At 50.9% G+C, this 17,857-nt stretch overlaps 2 protein-coding genes across 6 annotated transcripts in view; one reads left to right on the top strand and one right to left on the bottom strand.

Annotated features, from left to right (window-relative positions):
- The window catches only part of WDR59 (WD repeat domain 59), a 48,795-nt gene extending 34,802 nt beyond the window's left edge, over positions 1–13,993 (bottom strand). For 2 of the 5 annotated variants that reach the window (XM_032701036.1, XM_032701039.1), the window contains exons 1-7: positions 13,910–13,993; positions 9,691–9,740; positions 8,384–8,519; positions 5,132–5,217; positions 4,141–4,221; positions 2,025–2,062; positions 21–109 (exon numbers count right to left, since the gene is read on the bottom strand). In XM_032701036.1, the coding sequence (XP_032556927.1) occupies positions 21–109; positions 2,025–2,062; positions 4,141–4,221; positions 5,132–5,217; positions 8,384–8,519; positions 9,691–9,740; positions 13,910–13,963 (534 nt within the window). In that variant the 5' untranslated portion in view covers positions 13,964–13,993. Of the gene's footprint in view, positions 1–20; positions 110–2,024; positions 2,063–4,140; positions 4,222–5,131; positions 5,218–8,383; positions 8,520–9,690; positions 9,741–10,682; positions 13,842–13,909 lie in introns of those variants that run through there. The other 3 variants (XM_032701035.1, XM_032701038.1, XM_032701037.1) reach the window with 3 other exon arrangements.
- A 749-nt stretch (positions 13,994–14,742) lies between these two features.
- Positions 14,743–17,857, top strand: part of ZNRF1 (zinc and ring finger 1) — a 19,905-nt gene continuing 16,790 nt past the window's right edge. The window contains 2 exon segments of the mRNA XM_032700996.1: positions 14,743–14,971; positions 14,973–15,315. Coding sequence (XP_032556887.1) covers positions 14,870–14,971; positions 14,973–15,315 — 445 coding nt within the window. The 5' untranslated portion in view covers positions 14,743–14,869.

Genomic DNA, 17,857 nt, shown 5'->3' with positions numbered 1-17,857 from the left:
CCAAAAAACCCTCAGCTTACCCTTTTGTCCCATATTCGGACATCCCCATCGTGGCTTGTTGCTAAACAGTTGGCATTCTTCTTGTTCCATTTCACCTGGGAAGCTCCAGCTGTAGCACAAACAGCACAGGTCAAAACATGCAATCAAAAAGAAAATGGCACAGTAGACCTGGGCCTAGAGCTGCTCTTAGCCCAGGAAAGGCAGCTCAGATAAGGGATATCCCAGAAGCCAGCAGGAAGGATGGCATGACAATTCCTAACTCCTGATTCTTCACTGTAGTGTTTGTGTCCTCAGGACAGCAAAGCAAGACTGTGCCAGTTGCATGCCCAGAGATCTTGACCACAACTTCTAGCCAGGGGTTGTACTCCATTAAAATAATCATGTCCATGAGCTCAGATGGAACAATTTCCTCCAGACAAGAACTGCATCACCTCCCTCCCAAACCACCTCTCCTTTCATTCAAGTTACTCCAGCCTGCTTAAGGCCTGATTTATCTCCCCAAAACCCTTGTCTGCTGCTAAACAGGCAACTAGCACTACTGATCTATGATTAAAATACAGGTGTAGGAGAAGGCTGCAGTGCAGGTGGACCTTGGGTCTGGCCAGATGGAGGTGGACTCACTGGTTAGACCATAAGGTTCAACTGTCAAAATACACCACAGAAGTCAAAGAAATCAATGACACTGTAAAGAAACTGGATGATGGTCCAGGTATATGTGATATCCTGAGGGACTCAGTCAAATCAGAAGATGGGTAGTTATTTCTAATAAGAAAAAAAGCACAGTTTCAGTTAATGCGGATTGTTCCGGTATTTTAAGAGAAATGCATGTTCTGTTCATCCTTATTCTGCCAGTACTTTCAAAACCTTTTAAGCTATCAGACAGGTGAGATCCATGAGAAAGCAAAACAGATCTTGGCCTGCTGCTATTCCCCACTTCCACTGCCCACCTCCTGCTGCACAGTGAGCAGATTCATCCTGACAACCTGGCAAAAAGCTAGTCCAGGGGATAAAAAGCTGCAAATAGACTGCCAGTTGATTAATTTGATCCACTCACTGAAGGGTACACAAACGTCTGGACCAGCACCACACAGCATGGGGCACGGGAGGAAGGAATGAAGGAAGGAAGCAAGCAAGCTTTCTGGGGGGCTGGCTGCTGGGCTGCCTCAGCCGTAAAACCTCACCCCAGACACCAGAGCTCAACGCTGCTTCTCTCTGACTCAGTAAGGCCTTGGCATTTCTGTGCCAGAGAGGTTTGCTGGCTGGGAGGGGAGTGGGAGTGCAGATGTGTAGTCTAAGAGCTAAGCAGCAGAGCATGAGAGATGCATATAGTGAGGATTCTCTAATGCTGGGGACAGTAACTCATGAGAAGGATGTTTTGTTCATCATCCGTGCCCAGTCCAGGCTCGCAGCAGGTGAGGACTGACACACAGCACCTGGCAGGGGAAGGTATTGCAGGACACTCACCCTGCCAGCAGCCATGACAAATGCTGTTCCAGAGCAAGCACAGCTCAAAGACAGCACCTTGTGTCACCAACCAGCTCCCTGCAGGCTGCAGGTGCCCCAGGGAAGCAGGCACAGCTGGCTGATGTACCCGGTCCCTCCGTAACAGAGGGTACAGGCTGGCACTGCCTGGGGTGCAATTTGGTTTCTCAGCTGATTCAATCAAACATAAAAGGACATGAGGAAAACACAGACAGGCAACCCAGGACAAGCAGTGCAGCAGGGTGGTTAAGCAGGGAGGAAGCTCCATGTGGTTGTTCACCAGTGTCAGCAGAGCCAGTCCAACTCCCTCCATGCCTGGGAACCTCCAAGGGGCTCCTCATCTTTTCTGAATTCTGCTCCCCCAAAAGGAGTTGTGAACTGGAGCCTCTCAGGCTGCTCCTACATGGGACAATCATGCATGGTGGCACTTCTGTACTTTGCCATGCCCAGCCTTGGAGCAGGAAGAGGGGGAGGAATAACAGGAGGGACATGCAACAGTAAGGTTGTTTAATGCCTACATCACACGTACATGTCAAACTTACCAACTGCAGAGAGTGAGACCGTGGGCTTCCTGGTGTCCCTGAAACACAGTGTGGCTCATGTGAGTACCCACAGCACAGTCCAGCCTCCCCAGGGAGCTCCTTCATGTTCCAGGACTAATTGTATTGCTGCCTTGGGACCTAATGTGTCTGCTGCTTACCAAAATACACCAGCATTAAATAGAATAAAGGTGAGCAGCTGGAGGAGAACAGCCATCCTGGAAGCATTCAAAGCCAGGCTGGATGGGGCATTGAGCAACCTGATCTAGCGGAAGGTGTCCCTGTCCTTGCCAGGATGGAACTAGGTGATCTTTAGTCCCTTCCAAACCCAACCAATTTATGATCCTGCCTTACCAACACATACAGCATGAAGTTTAGGACATAGGATAGAGCTGGAGTGGAATAGAGGGAGAAGAAACATGTGGAAAGTGTGGCATGTTGCAACTGGGTAGGCCAGGAAACTGGGTTCACAAATTATTGCTGCAGGAAGCAACAAAACAGCCTTTCCCAGGAGGATTAAAAGGAACAAACAGAGCTGTGGAAACACTTGACAAAAGCCACTGATGTTTTTGTCAATCCTTTGCAGAACCTGATTCAAGGCAGAGAGAGCAGTGACTCCAGAGAAAAACTTCATGTCTAGCATATAATAACAAAATTAGTAGGAAATAAGCCCAGCTGTCTGCAGACCAAATTCTGTCTGCAGACCAAATTTCGTGGTGGCAGAAGCCGGTGCAGCACCATAACAACTCCTAGCAGCCAGGACATGGATGAAGGCAATAATTGAGTTCCTGACCTTGCTCCTCAGGAATTCACCTGCTCTTTCACGAAAAGTGACAGGGAAAATAAGGAATATTGTCTTCGGCTTTTTCTGTTTGCTGAAAAGCTGAACATTTTCTGGAATGGACTGCACCTCTCCCTCTAAGAATGTCTGCCTAATCAAAAAGTTACTTTGTATGAAAAATTAGGTGGGGAATTTCCAATTGCCCTTACTGCAGGGCTACCTCCCTAGGGTGTCATTAGACGGTCACTTCAGTAGGATGGTAATTTGCTGGAGGGCAGCAGCACCGGCACCTCAGTGCCCCTGCAAGCTCAGAGCCTTTCCCAGCACAAGTGCAATGCAGAGGCTCATCAGAGCCTGCCCAAGGAAGCTTTTCTGGACAAGTGGTACAGGCAGACACACAACAATGGAAGGGCACAATAGAGTTAAAGGAGGACTTCTGATAACAACCTTCAGAGACCTCTATTTTTTACTTGGCGCTAAAATGGTATCACAGGAAAACACAACCAGCAGTTGCTGTCTCCCTATGTCTTTTAATTACACATTAATAATATATTGTCATTCTCAAGCACCATTTAACCAAGGATCTAAGTGCTTCATAGGAGCTAAACAAGCCTCAGGGTAGCCTGGTGCAGTGAGGTTATATAATTATCTTCCTATTATAACTGAGCAAGGGAGGCAGAGAGGAACAAAGTGACTTGCCGGGGGTCATAAAGAGTTGTGCAGCTAGCAAGAGAACCCAGCAGTCCCAGTGCCAGCTCCTTGCTTCTTCTCAGGTGTAAAATATGGGGTCTAAATATTGGTAGGGTTTGGATATGTAGTTGGAAATATCTGCTACCCTGAAATTACTCATGATGGAAAGCACCAAGAATCACAGGAAAGCACAAACAGGAAAACCTTGAATATCATTGTCAGTCTTCCCATCACTGAGGGAGAATCAGCAGCAATTACTGAATTTAGTGGAAAATGGCTATGAGATCATGAGACAGTGCCCATTCACTCAGCTAAAAAACTCAACAGGTTGAGGAACACCCTTGGGCTCCAAGAAAAGCCCCCAAGGAAAGATCTGAAGTGGGCAGGGAGTGAAGCTAGACAGTATTTTTTCAAAACAGGAGCATGTCTGTAGTTTAACTATACCACTCCACTGCCCTTCATTGACTCTGAAATGGCTTGAAAGTAGGGGAACAGAAATCATCTTAGGAGAAGATGGCAAGTAGCTGAAGCCCCTGCAAGCACAGCTGAAGAGCAGCACCCACCAGGTGTGCCTTGCCCTGCAAGCTGATAATTATGGAAAGGAGTCCAACAATTTCCCTGCAGTGCAGAAACAAAACAGATTCGTACTTGATGTCCCAGATGTAGATGTATGTGTCCACAGAACTGGTGACCAGTAGGTCTGGCTCAAACACTGCCCAGTCCAGGTCGCTGCAAATGCAAAATCACAGGAGATACAGTAAAGCAAAGCACACCCGGGTTGCATCAGCCTCTCACAAGCCCCCAGCACATCCTCTGACAAATTCACAGCAACTCCATGACATCTACTGAAACTTTTTAAGTAAAAAGCAAGATCTTAATAATTTCTCTAAGTAAATTCCAAGAAGCAATGAAATGCTTCTAAGTAAATTCCAGTGCAGCATCCTCCCAGCCCTGAACTTTACAGCTATCCTGTGTGTGCTCTTTCCTCCACAGGCAAAGGGACACTGTCTCAGTGAGTTCCCAGTTACCACACATCCTTGGCACCAACCCCTCACTCTGGGATGCCTCCCTGTTGGGAACACCAAGTGCACCTCGGACACAAACAGCCTCCAGTCAGTCCAAACAACTGCCATTTGAAGGGCTGCAAATACTTTCCATAGTCAGGAGCTGGAGTAAAAACACTCTGCATTTCAATGATGGCTGCCCATCATTGAAATACAACCTTGGAACTAGAGGCAGAAATCTCCCCTGCACCACTGTAACACTCTCTAAACTTGGTCTTTGGGATTACCTGCTTTAATTAAGCTGCTATCACACAGAAACACAGCTGGGATTCAATTTAATAAACATACTGCTATCTGTTTCCCAGATGATGCTGCTGCTCATTGCAAGGACAGCAGCCTAAGGCAATGACACTCAAGCCACCAAGGGCTAAGTTGATACAGTGGGGGAGCCATGAGGGGGTGAGCCACTTCACACATGATGTCATCACCAAATGGGAAGGCAGCCCAGTAAAGAAAAGTGAGTAAAACCAGGCTCAGAACAGAGCCTGTGCAGGGCCAGGACTGAAACATTCAGCTTTCTACGAAACAATGCATCATTCTCCATCCTGCAGCCCACGGCATCACACATTCCTCACCTGATCACACGTGTGTGTCCTTGCAGTGATGTGCAAACTTCCCCATTACCTTCCTTCCACTTATACAGGTCAACTCGCTGATTACTCTGAAATTAGATGGAAGAAAGGAGAGACAGTCTCAGGCCAACAAGGTAGGAGAAGGATCTGTGTGTTAGGACCAGGGTCCCTTCACTTTGAGCAACCTCATTTAACAGTGAGTCACACTGTGATTAGCAAAGTCCTTGCCCAAAGCAGAAAAGCAAAGATGAAACTACAGGCTGCAAGGAATCTCAAAAGCTTACACTTTAATTACACCCACTTAAAACTGGAGATAAACTAGAACGGGAGGGAAAAAAAAAAATCACATTGCAAAATGTTTCCACGAATTATGTTCTCGGAGCTTTTATTTCCTAACAACATGCTGTAACTGCAAGCAACAGGCAGCCAAATTCTCTCTGCAGGAATACCCTGCCAGCCTGTTCAGATTCAACTGGAGTTTTCAGTGAGGGGGATGCCAGATTACCACCAGTGCTCCTCAACTCTCTCTCAATTCCCTTCTGGGATAATCAGGGCCACTGCCAAACACAAACAATATAGTTTAATGGACTCAAGGACACCTCCTCAAGGGTACTCCCATCCTTGCCAGCCCAGGAGAAAAGCTTTAAGTGCTTATCACTAACTGTAAACCACAAAGGCAAAACAGATGTATCAATGACAACATTATTTAGGGTTTCTTCACTCATTCCAGCCTTGCCCAAATGCAGCCACACACAAAGTTACTTGAAACCAGTTATTGTGCTGTAAGTTCATGTTCTCTCTCAGTCAAGGTTCACTTCAGTCCCAGCCAGCTCAAATCTTTCTAGGGCAGGAACTGCCTTTTTGGGTGCATATATAGCACGAACCACAGTGGGTCTTAGGCAATGACTGGAAATTCCTATTGATTTTGCAAAACCAGAAGTAACACAACCTCAAATTTTGATCTTCATTAGCCCCTTGTTTTCAGACTTACAGGTAGATAAGGAAAAATATAATAGATAAGAGACTTCATAGAAACACAGAATCATTTAGGTTGGAAAAGACCTCTAACATCGAGTGCAACTGTTACAATTTTTGTGGCAGGTTTTTTTTGTGGTGGTGGATTTTCTTCCTACCCCTAAACTCCTCCATGTGAATTTCAAGTCGCAAACATAAAACACTACAGCCTTCCCTTAAATGGAAGGTCTCCCAACTCAGCAATAATATATGGCATTTCTCTAACCCATCACAGCAGGGCTGCACAAGAGCTTGGGGCAAGAAAAACTCCTTTCATGTGTCTCATTGACAGAAGGATTTAAGAGTGAAAATTACCCAGTGGGATTTATCCAGGACTCCAGAGATAAGATACAAGATAAGGATCACCAGAGAGACCATTCCTCCCAACAGGAGCATTGTCTCAAAAACTCTGCTTTTTGTGGTAAGTATCAGTATTCACTTCCAACAATTTCATCACCCTCTTGTTCAAGCATCTGGGGCCACACAAAAGAAATAACAAGCATCTAGGACTGAAAACAACAGCATTTCTGAAACAGCTTAGGAGTCCCCAGAAACATGCTTGAGCCAGAGGGCAGACACAGCCAAGCACAGCAAAAAGGACACACTCCAGCTCTTCTGGAAAGAACTAAATAAGAAGGTCTTATCAAAACACAAGGACAGATTCCCCTCTACTTGCACCACTTCCAGCTAACAGGACAGGACTGCAAACCAGATGAGGTGGCTGGCAAACAGCCTTTCACACTCCCTTTCCACCCCCAGGGATGCAGAGGGATAGGACCCTCAGGCTGTCTACAACACAGTGAGATGGCTGGAAAAGCAGCATTTTTGATCCAAACTGGAAAAGACGCCTGATCTCATCTTGGGGATTCCTCACCTGATGTGTGTCAGCAACTACATCTAAATCCCCAGAGCATCTTAGCATGTTTGTTTATAAACAGGAGCAGCAAGGTTTGATGCCAGCTATGCCTAGTTTCAGTCTGGGACAAGATGGGTCCCTGTGTTTGATACTCAGAGCAGCAAGAGACAGGAGTGCTCAGGTGGGTGAGATGGGCACAGCTCCCCTTTGCAGCAGGGTCCTGCTCAGATCAGCGTGAACCAATCACTGGATATTATCTTCAGAGTGTGTTTGAGAAGAAGCTTTCCTGCTCCACTTGTGGCTTGCCCAGTGCATTTCCTTACCTGGTTTTGATTTCCACAGACTGTAACCAGAAGTGGCACTGAAGGACACTTTTTTGCCAGTTTTACTAACTCTCTGCTCAGAAGCAGACCACTGCTGAGAGCACCTTTAAGATATCAGTCATGTGTCAGAGCTGGGAGAAGAAAGGCTGGGGAATGTCAGAAAGCAAGCAGGCAGAGGCTCCCAGCCAACAGTACTGGTCCTCTTTTAAAACTGCCTTTAATAACAATCATGGCCAATCCAGGAAGCAAAAGGAACAAAAATCTGGAAAAATCACCTTCAACTAAGTATTCCCTCAAAAAAATAGACAAAACCTCTCCATCCCTAGCTGTTCCAGGGCTCTCAGGCCACAAAAGAGGACACAACAGGCAGAAAAGGCACCTTGCCCTGAGAACAGTCTGTGCCCAGCTGGTTGCCGTGGTGCTGTGGGTGACGGCCGAGACTGCTGCCAGCAGAGCTCTGGGTGAACAACCTGCAGAGCATGACAGACTGAGTACAGATCAGGGCCAAAAACTGCACTCAGTCTCACATGGCCACTACTGCTTCTTCAGCCCAGCCCATTTACTTCCCCACACAAAAATCAGAGCTCCTTGCCGATCCGGTCCGTGCCCATCTGCAAACCCCGACTGTCACAGCGCTGAGCCAGTATTGACTCGTGCTATTTACAGACTGCCTGGTGCACCACAGCCCACCAGCAAGGCAGGGAGGTGAAATAAAACAGCACAGAGCAAGAAACTCAAGAAGTGCACAAATTTCATAACAGAATGGAAGGTACAAAGGGAGCACATCCCCTCTCCCCTCCAGAAAAGGACCATTTAGATGTCTGGTTTATTTGCCAAGGTGTTTTGTAAACAACAACCAAGCAAAACTAGATTCAACCTTGACTGACCAATAACCGAGAGTCATCAAGCCAAACCTCGCTGGCAGTAAATCAGTTAGGCCTTGACCTTGCAATGTGACTCGCAGAAGCATGTCTGTGCCAGCTCCACAGAGCCTTCCAGCTCTGCAGAAGCTCACCCATGAAAGACCAGGGCAGGAGAGAGCTTGTAAATGAGTGAACTTACCGAAGCTGCAAAATAGTAGGCGTAGCTGTCGTGTGGGTTCCACTGCACTGCCCCAATGTCCCACTTGCTCTGGCGGGAGATCTTCCGATGGCCCTCATTCGGTGCATCCAGGTTGACTATGTAGAGGAAACGGCGGCTGCAAGACACACACAGAGGGGCTGCATCTCACGGGACTGATCTCAAAACCCCAAGCTCATGTGGAGCTCACAGCCCTGTGTCTAGAGGCACAACAATCAAAAGAAGAGAAGCATTTCACGAGACAGGTGAGAACACTACTCCTGAGAATGTTACATTTGAGAACATACTTCAAAAGTGGCTACCAAAAAAAACCCCCCAAAAACAACCACCCAAAAAGGACAAGACACACTGAAATTAGACAGGATATGCAAATGTAATAGACAGCTCAGACCACAGAAAATCCCAGATAACTAGGACACAAAAGGAAGAGCTGGAAAATGGTGCAAACACATCCAAATAGGCTTTTCTGGCCTAACGCTGCAGCAACAGAGCCGAAGTGGCACAGGGCTGGGAGTGCAACACAGCAGCATCAGTCTAGAGAGGCTGGTCTGAGCAAGAGTTAATGAGCCTTGAGAAACATAAGATGATTCTACGTGGGTGTGTCTTTCCACATCACAGTTTGGGGGCTTGGTTCTGCAGACAGCACAAGGACACCTGCACAGGGCTCCTGCTCAGCTGCAGCAGCTTGTTAATGTGGGCGGACACAGTCCTGCACTGAGCTGGTTCTGTTACCTGAGCTAACTCTACATGCAGCAGAAATAACTCTGCATGATGGCAAACCTGAGCTCATACATCCTGCTGGATGTGGCCAACTCCCCACAAAGCAAGGTATCATCCAGTGTGATTCATCTTACGAGGGAGAGAAACTGCTTGTTGAAATAATTGTGACCCAGCTGAAACCTATGGAAGACCAGGATCAAAACATACCAAACCCTACATAATTAACCACACCAGCGTCACCTATGTCAGCTGTACAGTGAGCACACAGCTGCTCTGAGGACTGGCCATTCTTCCAAGAGAAGGAACACAAAGAACATCTTGGATGCTTTTCCCGAACAAAGTCCTCAAGGCCCTACTCTGAAGGTTTGGGAAAGCACATATCAGGAAAGCCACATCAGTATTTTATTGTGCTGTTGTTGCTGTCTCTCCACTCCGTATCCCATTGGGAACGTGACCCAGAATCCTTTTCATCAAGCCTTGAACAGAATTCAGCAGCAGCTTTCTGAAACAATGCTGAGGTCAGCCTGAAGGCTGCTGGCCTGGCTCGTGGCAGTGACTGTCACACTCACCCCGAGAGCACCGCGCGCTGTCCCAGGCAATCCACCGACATCGCCGTCGCCTGTTGGAGACAAACACACAACAAAACTCAGTGATACTTCCCAGGTCAGCTGCTCAAACACACGGCTTTGGGGGGAGCTCAGCAAAGCCTGCCAGCTCATCCCCCAGTTACATCCCCTTCCAGTGGTACAGATGAATTCCAGGGTGTAATGGGTAAGTCTGGGACGCAGGACAGCACACAGCAAACATCTTTGTCAGTGTAAACCGAGGACAAGACCCGGCAGACACCATCACAAGCACCAAGACCTTGCTCCCTTCTCCCCACTATGGCAATCACAGCTGCAGCCTTTCAATCAGCAGCTCTAATAATCTGTATTAATCAGCCTCTGCTCCTGCTCAGGAACTTTCTCAGTCTCTCTCTTTCATTGCAGGGTCAGATTTAATTATATACGTACTGGGAGACAGAAGTGCAACCATTTCTGTGTGGCTGGTCTCCAAAAATGAGAGATGGCCAAGAGGCATCAGAATTTACTTTGGCATTGCATGTAAAGAAGGCTATAAGATAACTTAAGGGCCATTAGGAAAAAAAAAAAAAAAGAAAAAAAGGACTGTTTGGATATTGTCTCCCCATCTTTGTTTAGAATGGAATTGGCTCATCATCTCCTTTAATTGCCAAGAGAATAAAGGAAAATTTTACTTGGAAAGCTGAACAGTTCAGCCTATAAACATAGATATGCCTTCAGTTTTTAGCATTCACAGTACAAAATCAGAATATGCCCCACATTCTTCACAGTAACTGCTGTCATCTTCAAAGCCGCCTCTCAAAGGCTCAGGATGTATCTCCTGCTGCTGTTCTGGATTTTAAGTGCTCTCAGCGTGGATGTAACAAGACTTCAGGATGTCCCACGGTTACTACTTACAAGCATCACTAAAACCTGTCAGACAATACAGCAATCCCACTCCATTTCAGTCAGATTTGACAGCAAAACAACCATCACAAAACCCGAGATTTTTCAGCCAGTGCCCCATCCTCTCCTTGTAAGTGCCCCAAGTGAGGGAAAAACAGCATCATGGGCTCATTTTTCACTAGAGTCCACGTGGTAAGGAGCTACAATTGCTTGCAGAGTTTCAGCTGGAGCCCACTTTTGCTGTTCCTGGAATGACCCCCTTTCACTGCTTTTTCCTAGGTAGCAAATCCAGTCTTCTGGCAAGGTTTCCTTAGTCCTAAAACTAATGCTGTAAATAAGAAACTCTCTAAATGATCAAGAAACAATTCCTACTTTCTGGATTTCACAGCACCTTGCAAAACAACAAAGTAGGTTACTAAATCTACATTAAAAAAAAAAAAACAACAGCAGGAGAAAGAACTTTTCCCAGATGAAACACATTTCACTTCTGAGAAATTAAAATAAGGATCACTAAAGCCATTAGTGGAACCAGAACTTTCTCCTGTGATGAAGAGCTAGTCAGGAGATGTATTTCACACAGTTGTGGCCATCTTTCCTCAGGACAGAAAAAAATCATGTCAATTTAAAGTGATTGATAATTTCATGTGAGTTTATTTTTTCTGCTGTTGGCACCAGGATCTCATAAATCCTTACAAATTGTTTGCAATGATGAACACTGGTAAACTGCTTTTTTTTTTCCAGGCACCAAACATCATAAAATGTAATGAACAATTAGAATGAAATAGAAAGCTTCACATGTCAGGCTGCTATCCTGGTGGGTCACAAATGAAGTAATTTTACACCAACAAACAGTTCCCTGCAATACAAGTGACCTATATAGAGACATGAAAAAAGCCAAACAGCTGCCATTTAATGCTTGGTAGAGTGATATGTCAGCCTTCAGAGCACAACCCTCCAGAAGGGGGGAGTGGAAACGGAGCAAACCAACCTGAAAGCAGTTTTTATCCCAAAACCACACTGAGGATAGCTGGAATTGCTGTTCATGAATAACAATGACATGAGTAAGCACCGCAGGAGCACACCACATTTGAGAACCTGCTCTGAGCCCACAGCCCAGGCAGCATCTTCTCAGACTTCAAACATCTACTTTGGCATTTCCCTTGATTTCTTCTAAGCAAGCCAAGGAAAAACACCTTTTCATGCCTGAATTTCCATTAGTTTTCAATCCAGCCTTATTCTCTCCACCTGAAAGCCGACAGACTAACTCAATTTGACACTGCTATGCTGTTTTTCAAGAGCTATAAACTCCTAGCAAGAAATACCAGTTCCCTGCTTACCCAACTTACCATCCACACGCTGAGTGGCTACAAATAGTTCTTTTTCACCCCTGGATGAAGTGAGCTTTACCCTCTGACAGTGCCAACAGCCTGAGAAGAGCCCGTGGGTCTTGTCTAAATCACAAGAGTAGGTAGGACTGCCAACTCTGCCAGCTTGTACAGAAAGGTGACATTTGGAAGCAACAGTGGCCCCGAAGCACCCAGAGATTTTCTGAAGTGTTACAGGTTGGGTGCTGTAGTTTTCTCGACACCCTCCAGAACAAAGACAACTGTGGTGCCTGCAGACAAGTATTGGCTATAAATGTAACAGCTGCCCACTCTTTTGACTTGTTTCCATTTAAATTGTTTTTGGGGGTAGGGATTTTGGATACAGAGTGGCCTACAGGCAGAGCTCAAGCCTGGTACACTCAGATTTCTGCGAAGGTGTTCCGATTTCTCAAAAACTTAGATTTCCCACCTGCAGAAATGTTCCTGCAGCCTCCTAAAAAAAGCTCAGGCACAAATATATAAATGAGTTTAGGCTGAAGCAGCAGTCTGGCAGCCTCAGCCACAGAAGTTCTCTGGTTTCACAGGGAGAGCAGGCGGGTCAGGACGGCTCCAGAAAGATCACACTGGAGTGACCTGAAGGGATGGAAACAGCCGTGTTCACCCTTCATCAAGGCTGGAGACTGAAACCAACTGCAAGATTGAAACCAACTGCTGCAGGAGGGCATGGAAACACCCGTCCCCTCTGCTCCCACACAGCAGCCCTTATGAGTAAGCAACAACATCATGAGGCCACATATCTCCTGAGCCAGATGCAACTTGAATCTGTTATCCAGGCAGATGTACCCTCGTATCTCATTACTGGTTTCCTGAGGCCAAACCTTCAATAGCAGATGAGGCTTTAACACTTCAGGGAGGACAACAAAACCGATACAAAGCTTTTGAGGTATAAAAGTGAAAAGCTTTGTGAGCTTACAGAGGGTAGGCTGGATGCAGCACACAGGATTCACTGCCCCTGTTTGCAGAAGTAAAGGCAGAGCTGTCACTGCTCCAGCACAAGAGGACAAATGAGGTGATGAAAGAGCTTGCAGACCTACTTTTTAATCTTTCTGGGTTTCCTGCTGAAGCAGTTCATACTTCATTCACTGTATCCAGCTTTGCTAAGCAACTGCCAATGTCTCAAAAAAACTCCTCATATTTCTTAGAATAGAATCATAGAATGGTTTGGGTTGGAAGGGACCACAAAGCTCATCGCATTCCAACCCCCGCCATAGGCAGGGACACCTTCCACTAGATCAGGTTGCTCCAAAGCCCTGTCCAACCTGGCCTTGCACACTTCCAGGGATGGAAGAACAGCTTCTAAGAGAGCATATAAACGAACTCTGAGGGAAGTTCTCCTGTCACCATCAGCTTCAAAACCAAAAGCTGACCTTTTTGCTATTTATAAAAAAAACACAACCCACTTTTCCTATTAATCGAGCAACACTCAGCAATTTATACGGCAGTGAGACAGTAGCTGTTATGTTCTCAGAGGAAAATTCACAGAGCCATAGAATGGTTTGGGTTCAAGGGACCTTAAAGCTCATCCCGTTCCAAGCCCTTCGTGGTTAATTTCATGCCATGAAACATGAAGTTCCACCGGCAGGGACACCTCCCACTGGACCAGGTTGCTCAGGGCCGCGGGGCCCTGAGCACCTCCAGGGAACGGGAACGGGGAAAGCCGTGTGGGAAGTGACAATATCTTCTATTAGGCCCGCCGAGATACTTTAAAGAAACAATACGAAACCTATTAAGATTAGTAACTAAGCGCCCCGTGAACGAAGGCGTCATCTCCGCGCAAACGGCGCCAGACCACCTCAGCCCCGTCCACCGCCGGCAAAAGGCCCCGCGGGGCCGCCGAGCCCTCCCGGGCTGGGATCTCCCCCCGCTCCGCTCGCCACGGGCCGGCCGGGGGGCGGCCCCCGCGGCGCGGTGACGCGGCTGCCCCCGGGCCCCCCGACCTGGGCGTCGCGGAACTCCACCACCACATTCTCGCTACTCCAGCGCGCCGCCATCTTGGGCCGCCCCGGCCGAGCTGCGCCGCGCCTGCGCACCGCGGGGCGCCGCGCGGGGCCTGCCGGGAGATGTAGTCCCGCCGCTCACCCCCGCACAGCCCCCCCCACCCCCGCCCCGGTGAACCGGGACCGCGCGTCCCGCGGGGGGGGGGGGGCTCACAGCCCGGGGGGGGGGCGTGCGGGACCGGCCCCGCCGAGGGGCTCTGTCCGCGGCAGCCCGCGGGTGGTCGCGACCCCACCGCGGGGCGAGATGTTCCTGGTGTGTGTGTGATGGGTCGAGGGCTGCGTTCCGCGGCGCAGCGCCCGCCGGGGCGGCGGCGCTCTCGGTGTGCCGGCGCGGGGAGCGCAGCGCCGGGCGGCGGCGGCGCAGGGGTTAAGGGCGGCGGGCCGGGGGGGCCGGGGGCGGGAGCATGCGTGCTGCCGGCCGCTATTGTCTCCGGCGCGGCGCCCGGCACCAGGCGGCGGCCGCAGCGAGGCCGTGCCCGGCGCAGCGCAGCGGAGCGGGGCGCGCCGCCCCCGCCGCCCCCGCCGCCCATGGGCCGCAGCTGATCCGCGCCCGGCTCCCGGCCGCGCCCCGGGGCACCAGCGAGGCGGGCGGAGCGACCCGGCCGGCGGCCACCCCCCCCCCACCCCCTTCCCCCGCCGCTCCCTCCCCGCTCCGCGGCCCCGGAGCCCTCGGCGGCCTCCGCCGGGGGTGACGGCGGCGGCGGCGGCGGACTCGGGGCGCCCTCGCCCCTGCGGGCCCGGCGGGGGGAGGATGCCTGGGGCGGGGATGGGTTTTCGCCCGTAGCTCCCCGCGCCCCCCCGCTTCCTTCCGCCCCCCTCTCGCCCTCCCAGCGGGGGCGGCGCGGCCCCGTTCCCCGCGGGGGGCTGTCGCTCGGCTCCCTCCGGCCCGGCGGCGCCCACATGGGGGGCAAGCAGAGCACGGCGACCCGCTCGCGGGGCCCCTTCCCGGGGGTGTCGACGGATGACAGCGCCGTGCCGCCGCCGGGAGGAGGGGGGGGGGCCGCCCCCCTTCGGCCATTACCGGGCGGGCGGCGGCGGCGGCGCGATGGGGCTGCGCAGCCGCTCCGTCAGCTCGGTGGCCGGGATGGGCATGGACCCGGCGGCGGCCGGCGCCGTCCCCTTCGGGCTGTACGCGGCGGCGGCGCGGGCGGCGGGGGAGGCCGAGCGGGCCCCGGGCGGCGGCGGCGGCGGTCCGGGCTCCGACTCCACGTACGCCCATGGCAACGGTTTCCAGGAGACGGGAGGCGGTCACCATAGAGACGGGATGCTGTACCTGGGCGCCAGGGCCTCGCTGGCCGACGCGCTGCCCCTCCACATCGCACCGCGGTGGTTCAGCTCGCACAGCGGTGAGTGCCGGCTCTCCGGAGCCTTCCCCTGGTTTCCCTTCCCTCCCCGGCTACCCGAGGACGGCGGTGGGCTCGGTTCCTCCGGCAAGGGGGAGCTGCCCCCATCTTGGCCGGCGGGTCAAGCCCCGTTATGCCAATCCCCATCCCCTGCCTGGTGTGGGCGGGTGGGTGCGCGCCGGGGCTGGCATCTCTGTCAAGGTCAAGGGAGGAAGGGGCTGTGGAGGGAGGAGGCTTTCTAGAAGGGAGGTGTTTTGGCTCGGGGACATGAAGCAGTGGATGTGACACACCCCACCTCCCCCATCGACTTGTGGAAAGGTGGTCTGTGGGTGCTGTAGCTCAAGCCCTTGGTTTTGAAGACCAGACTGAGCTCCTCGTGCCTCTTTCTGATGGTGTTCGAGGAGTGCCAGTCCGGTATAGCAGTTCCTGAGCCTTAGAAACTGGTAAAGAGGCAGAGGAAGCCTCTGAAAGTGAGGTGTGGGGATTTTTTTTCCTTTGTTTCGTCTGATAAAGGGCCAGGGAGAGGCCAAAGCGTGTTTTCTCATTCAAGCCAGCTGGCACTGATGTGGTTGCCGAGGAGGAAGCAGAGGAGGAACTGCCTGCCTCTTTAACAGGGCTGGGGGGCCGGCTGGGCTGTCTCGCAGGAAACGTGTCAGGCTGTGGGAGGGGGAAAGGTTACCCCCCTTCGCCCTCCTGGCTGGACCCTTCCGTATGTCCTGGTGTCTGGAGAGGAGCTCTGGCTGTGAGCAGGGCTGTGTCACTGACCTAGTTTTGTCTGGGTGCAGGGAGCGAGGTGGGAGGTCCTCTCTTCCCCTCCTGGCTAGAGGGGAAGTCATTTCAGGGATGTCTCCTTGCGTTTCCTGGAATAGTCTGGGATTTCTCTCCCACCCGTCCCCCTCACAAACGCTGTAAGTGTTCTCCTTGCATGACGTGGTCTGGGAATTTCATAATATGCGTTGGGACAATGCCTCATTTTCAGGAGGACCTGAAACTGAACCAGTGGACAAGAACAAAGTGCAAAATGAAGCTTGCGGGGCCCATTTTTCTACTTCCATTTTGGGATTTTTCCCTTTTGCCCAGTCTCCAGGGGCTGCTCTTCTCCATTAGGTTGAAGCTGCATGTCTTGCATTGCACCCTCAGTGGCAGAACACTCCAGGCACGATTCCTATTGATCCAGATAAGCCGGATGCTTGCTGTCCTCCTTGGCAGACGGAGAGGGGCTGGCATGTGATGCTGGAGTTGAGACCAAGAGCTTCTACAAACTTTCTTGCTCCGTGACCTTGCACAGACTGTGCTGCTGCTCTGGTTTTTAAACACAGAGAGAAACCAAGGCACAGCATCCTTCCAGGTATTCCACAAGCTTCTGTGGGAATAAGGGCCGCGGGTCCTTCTGCTGCACCCGATGCTGGAGCCTCGTTACAGCTCACGGGGGTCTGTCAGAGAGTATCAGTTACATTAAATGGTAGTTCTCAAACTGCAGTGCTGAGGGGCAGAAATCCTGTTCATAAAAATAAACCGGCTGCAAAGTGGAGTAAGCTGTTCTCAGCCACTCGAGCGAGTTAGTGCGGTGCTGCTAAGTTAAACCTGGTGCCCTTGAAAGGTTGCAGTGTGGGCTGTGGGAAGTGCTGCAAGAACCAGATTTCTCTGGTGCCTCTTTTGGGGCCCTCTGAGAGCAGTTGAGCTGTACCGGAGTGTGCGCAGGCAGCAGTGAGAGCTGCTCAGTCTGTGCTGAAGCCTCTCCCTTGAAGGTTCTTCCTCGTTGCTAATTAATAGCAGAACGAGCAGAGGATGCTTAAAAACCCTCCTGAAAACTTGTCGGAGCATGTTAAACTTTTGCACTCTCCCTCTTAGTGTGAGAAGTTAATGGAGGGTTTGAAGACTGAGGGGAAGGGGGCAGTAAGCCACCTCCAGACCTCTAAAATTCCTGCTAATCTCCCGACAGCTGGTTGACCTACAGCAGGGCAGTCAGGAGCCACTCACTCCTTCCCCCTGCCTCCCCATCGACCTGCTCCTCTCGCAGCTCCGAGCCACTCCATTAGCCTCTGGAAAGTGCTGAAGCAGCAGTGCTCTGGTAAATGGAGAGGAGCTTTGACATTGCTGCGCGTGACTGTCCCTGCTCCTTTGGAAGGATGACTCGAGGGTGGGGATGAGGGGACACGCCGACGCACCAAACCCACTCAGCAGGATGCATGCCTGGGGATCCTGGGGATCTGCCTGAGTTGCTGTACTACCAAGGAGAGGAGCACCCCAAACTCTGTGGCTAACAGGGCTGGAGGGTGGCTTCTTGCTCTGCCAGCCCCTTTCTGGATACCTGGATGGTGCCGATCTCTGCGTGTGGGGAAGGTCACATTCGTGGGCTTGTTCTTCCAGGAGCATTTGGGTTTGGGGGATGAGCTGGGAGCCTCAAAGTGCAGCATGGACTCTGTGGGGACCTCAGTGGGACAGCGAGGAGCCCTGGCTTAACGGCCCTGATAAGGTGCTGTGGTTGTAGCAGTGTGCCTGCGATAACGGAGCACACGGATAGGCTGGGCACCCCAACACCCCC

Source organism: Chiroxiphia lanceolata, chromosome 13 (assembly GCF_009829145.1).
Source record: "Chiroxiphia lanceolata isolate bChiLan1 chromosome 13, bChiLan1.pri, whole genome shotgun sequence".
NCBI lineage: Eukaryota > Metazoa > Chordata > Aves > Passeriformes > Pipridae > Chiroxiphia > Chiroxiphia lanceolata.
This window is presented reverse-complemented; position numbering and strand designations above follow the sequence as displayed.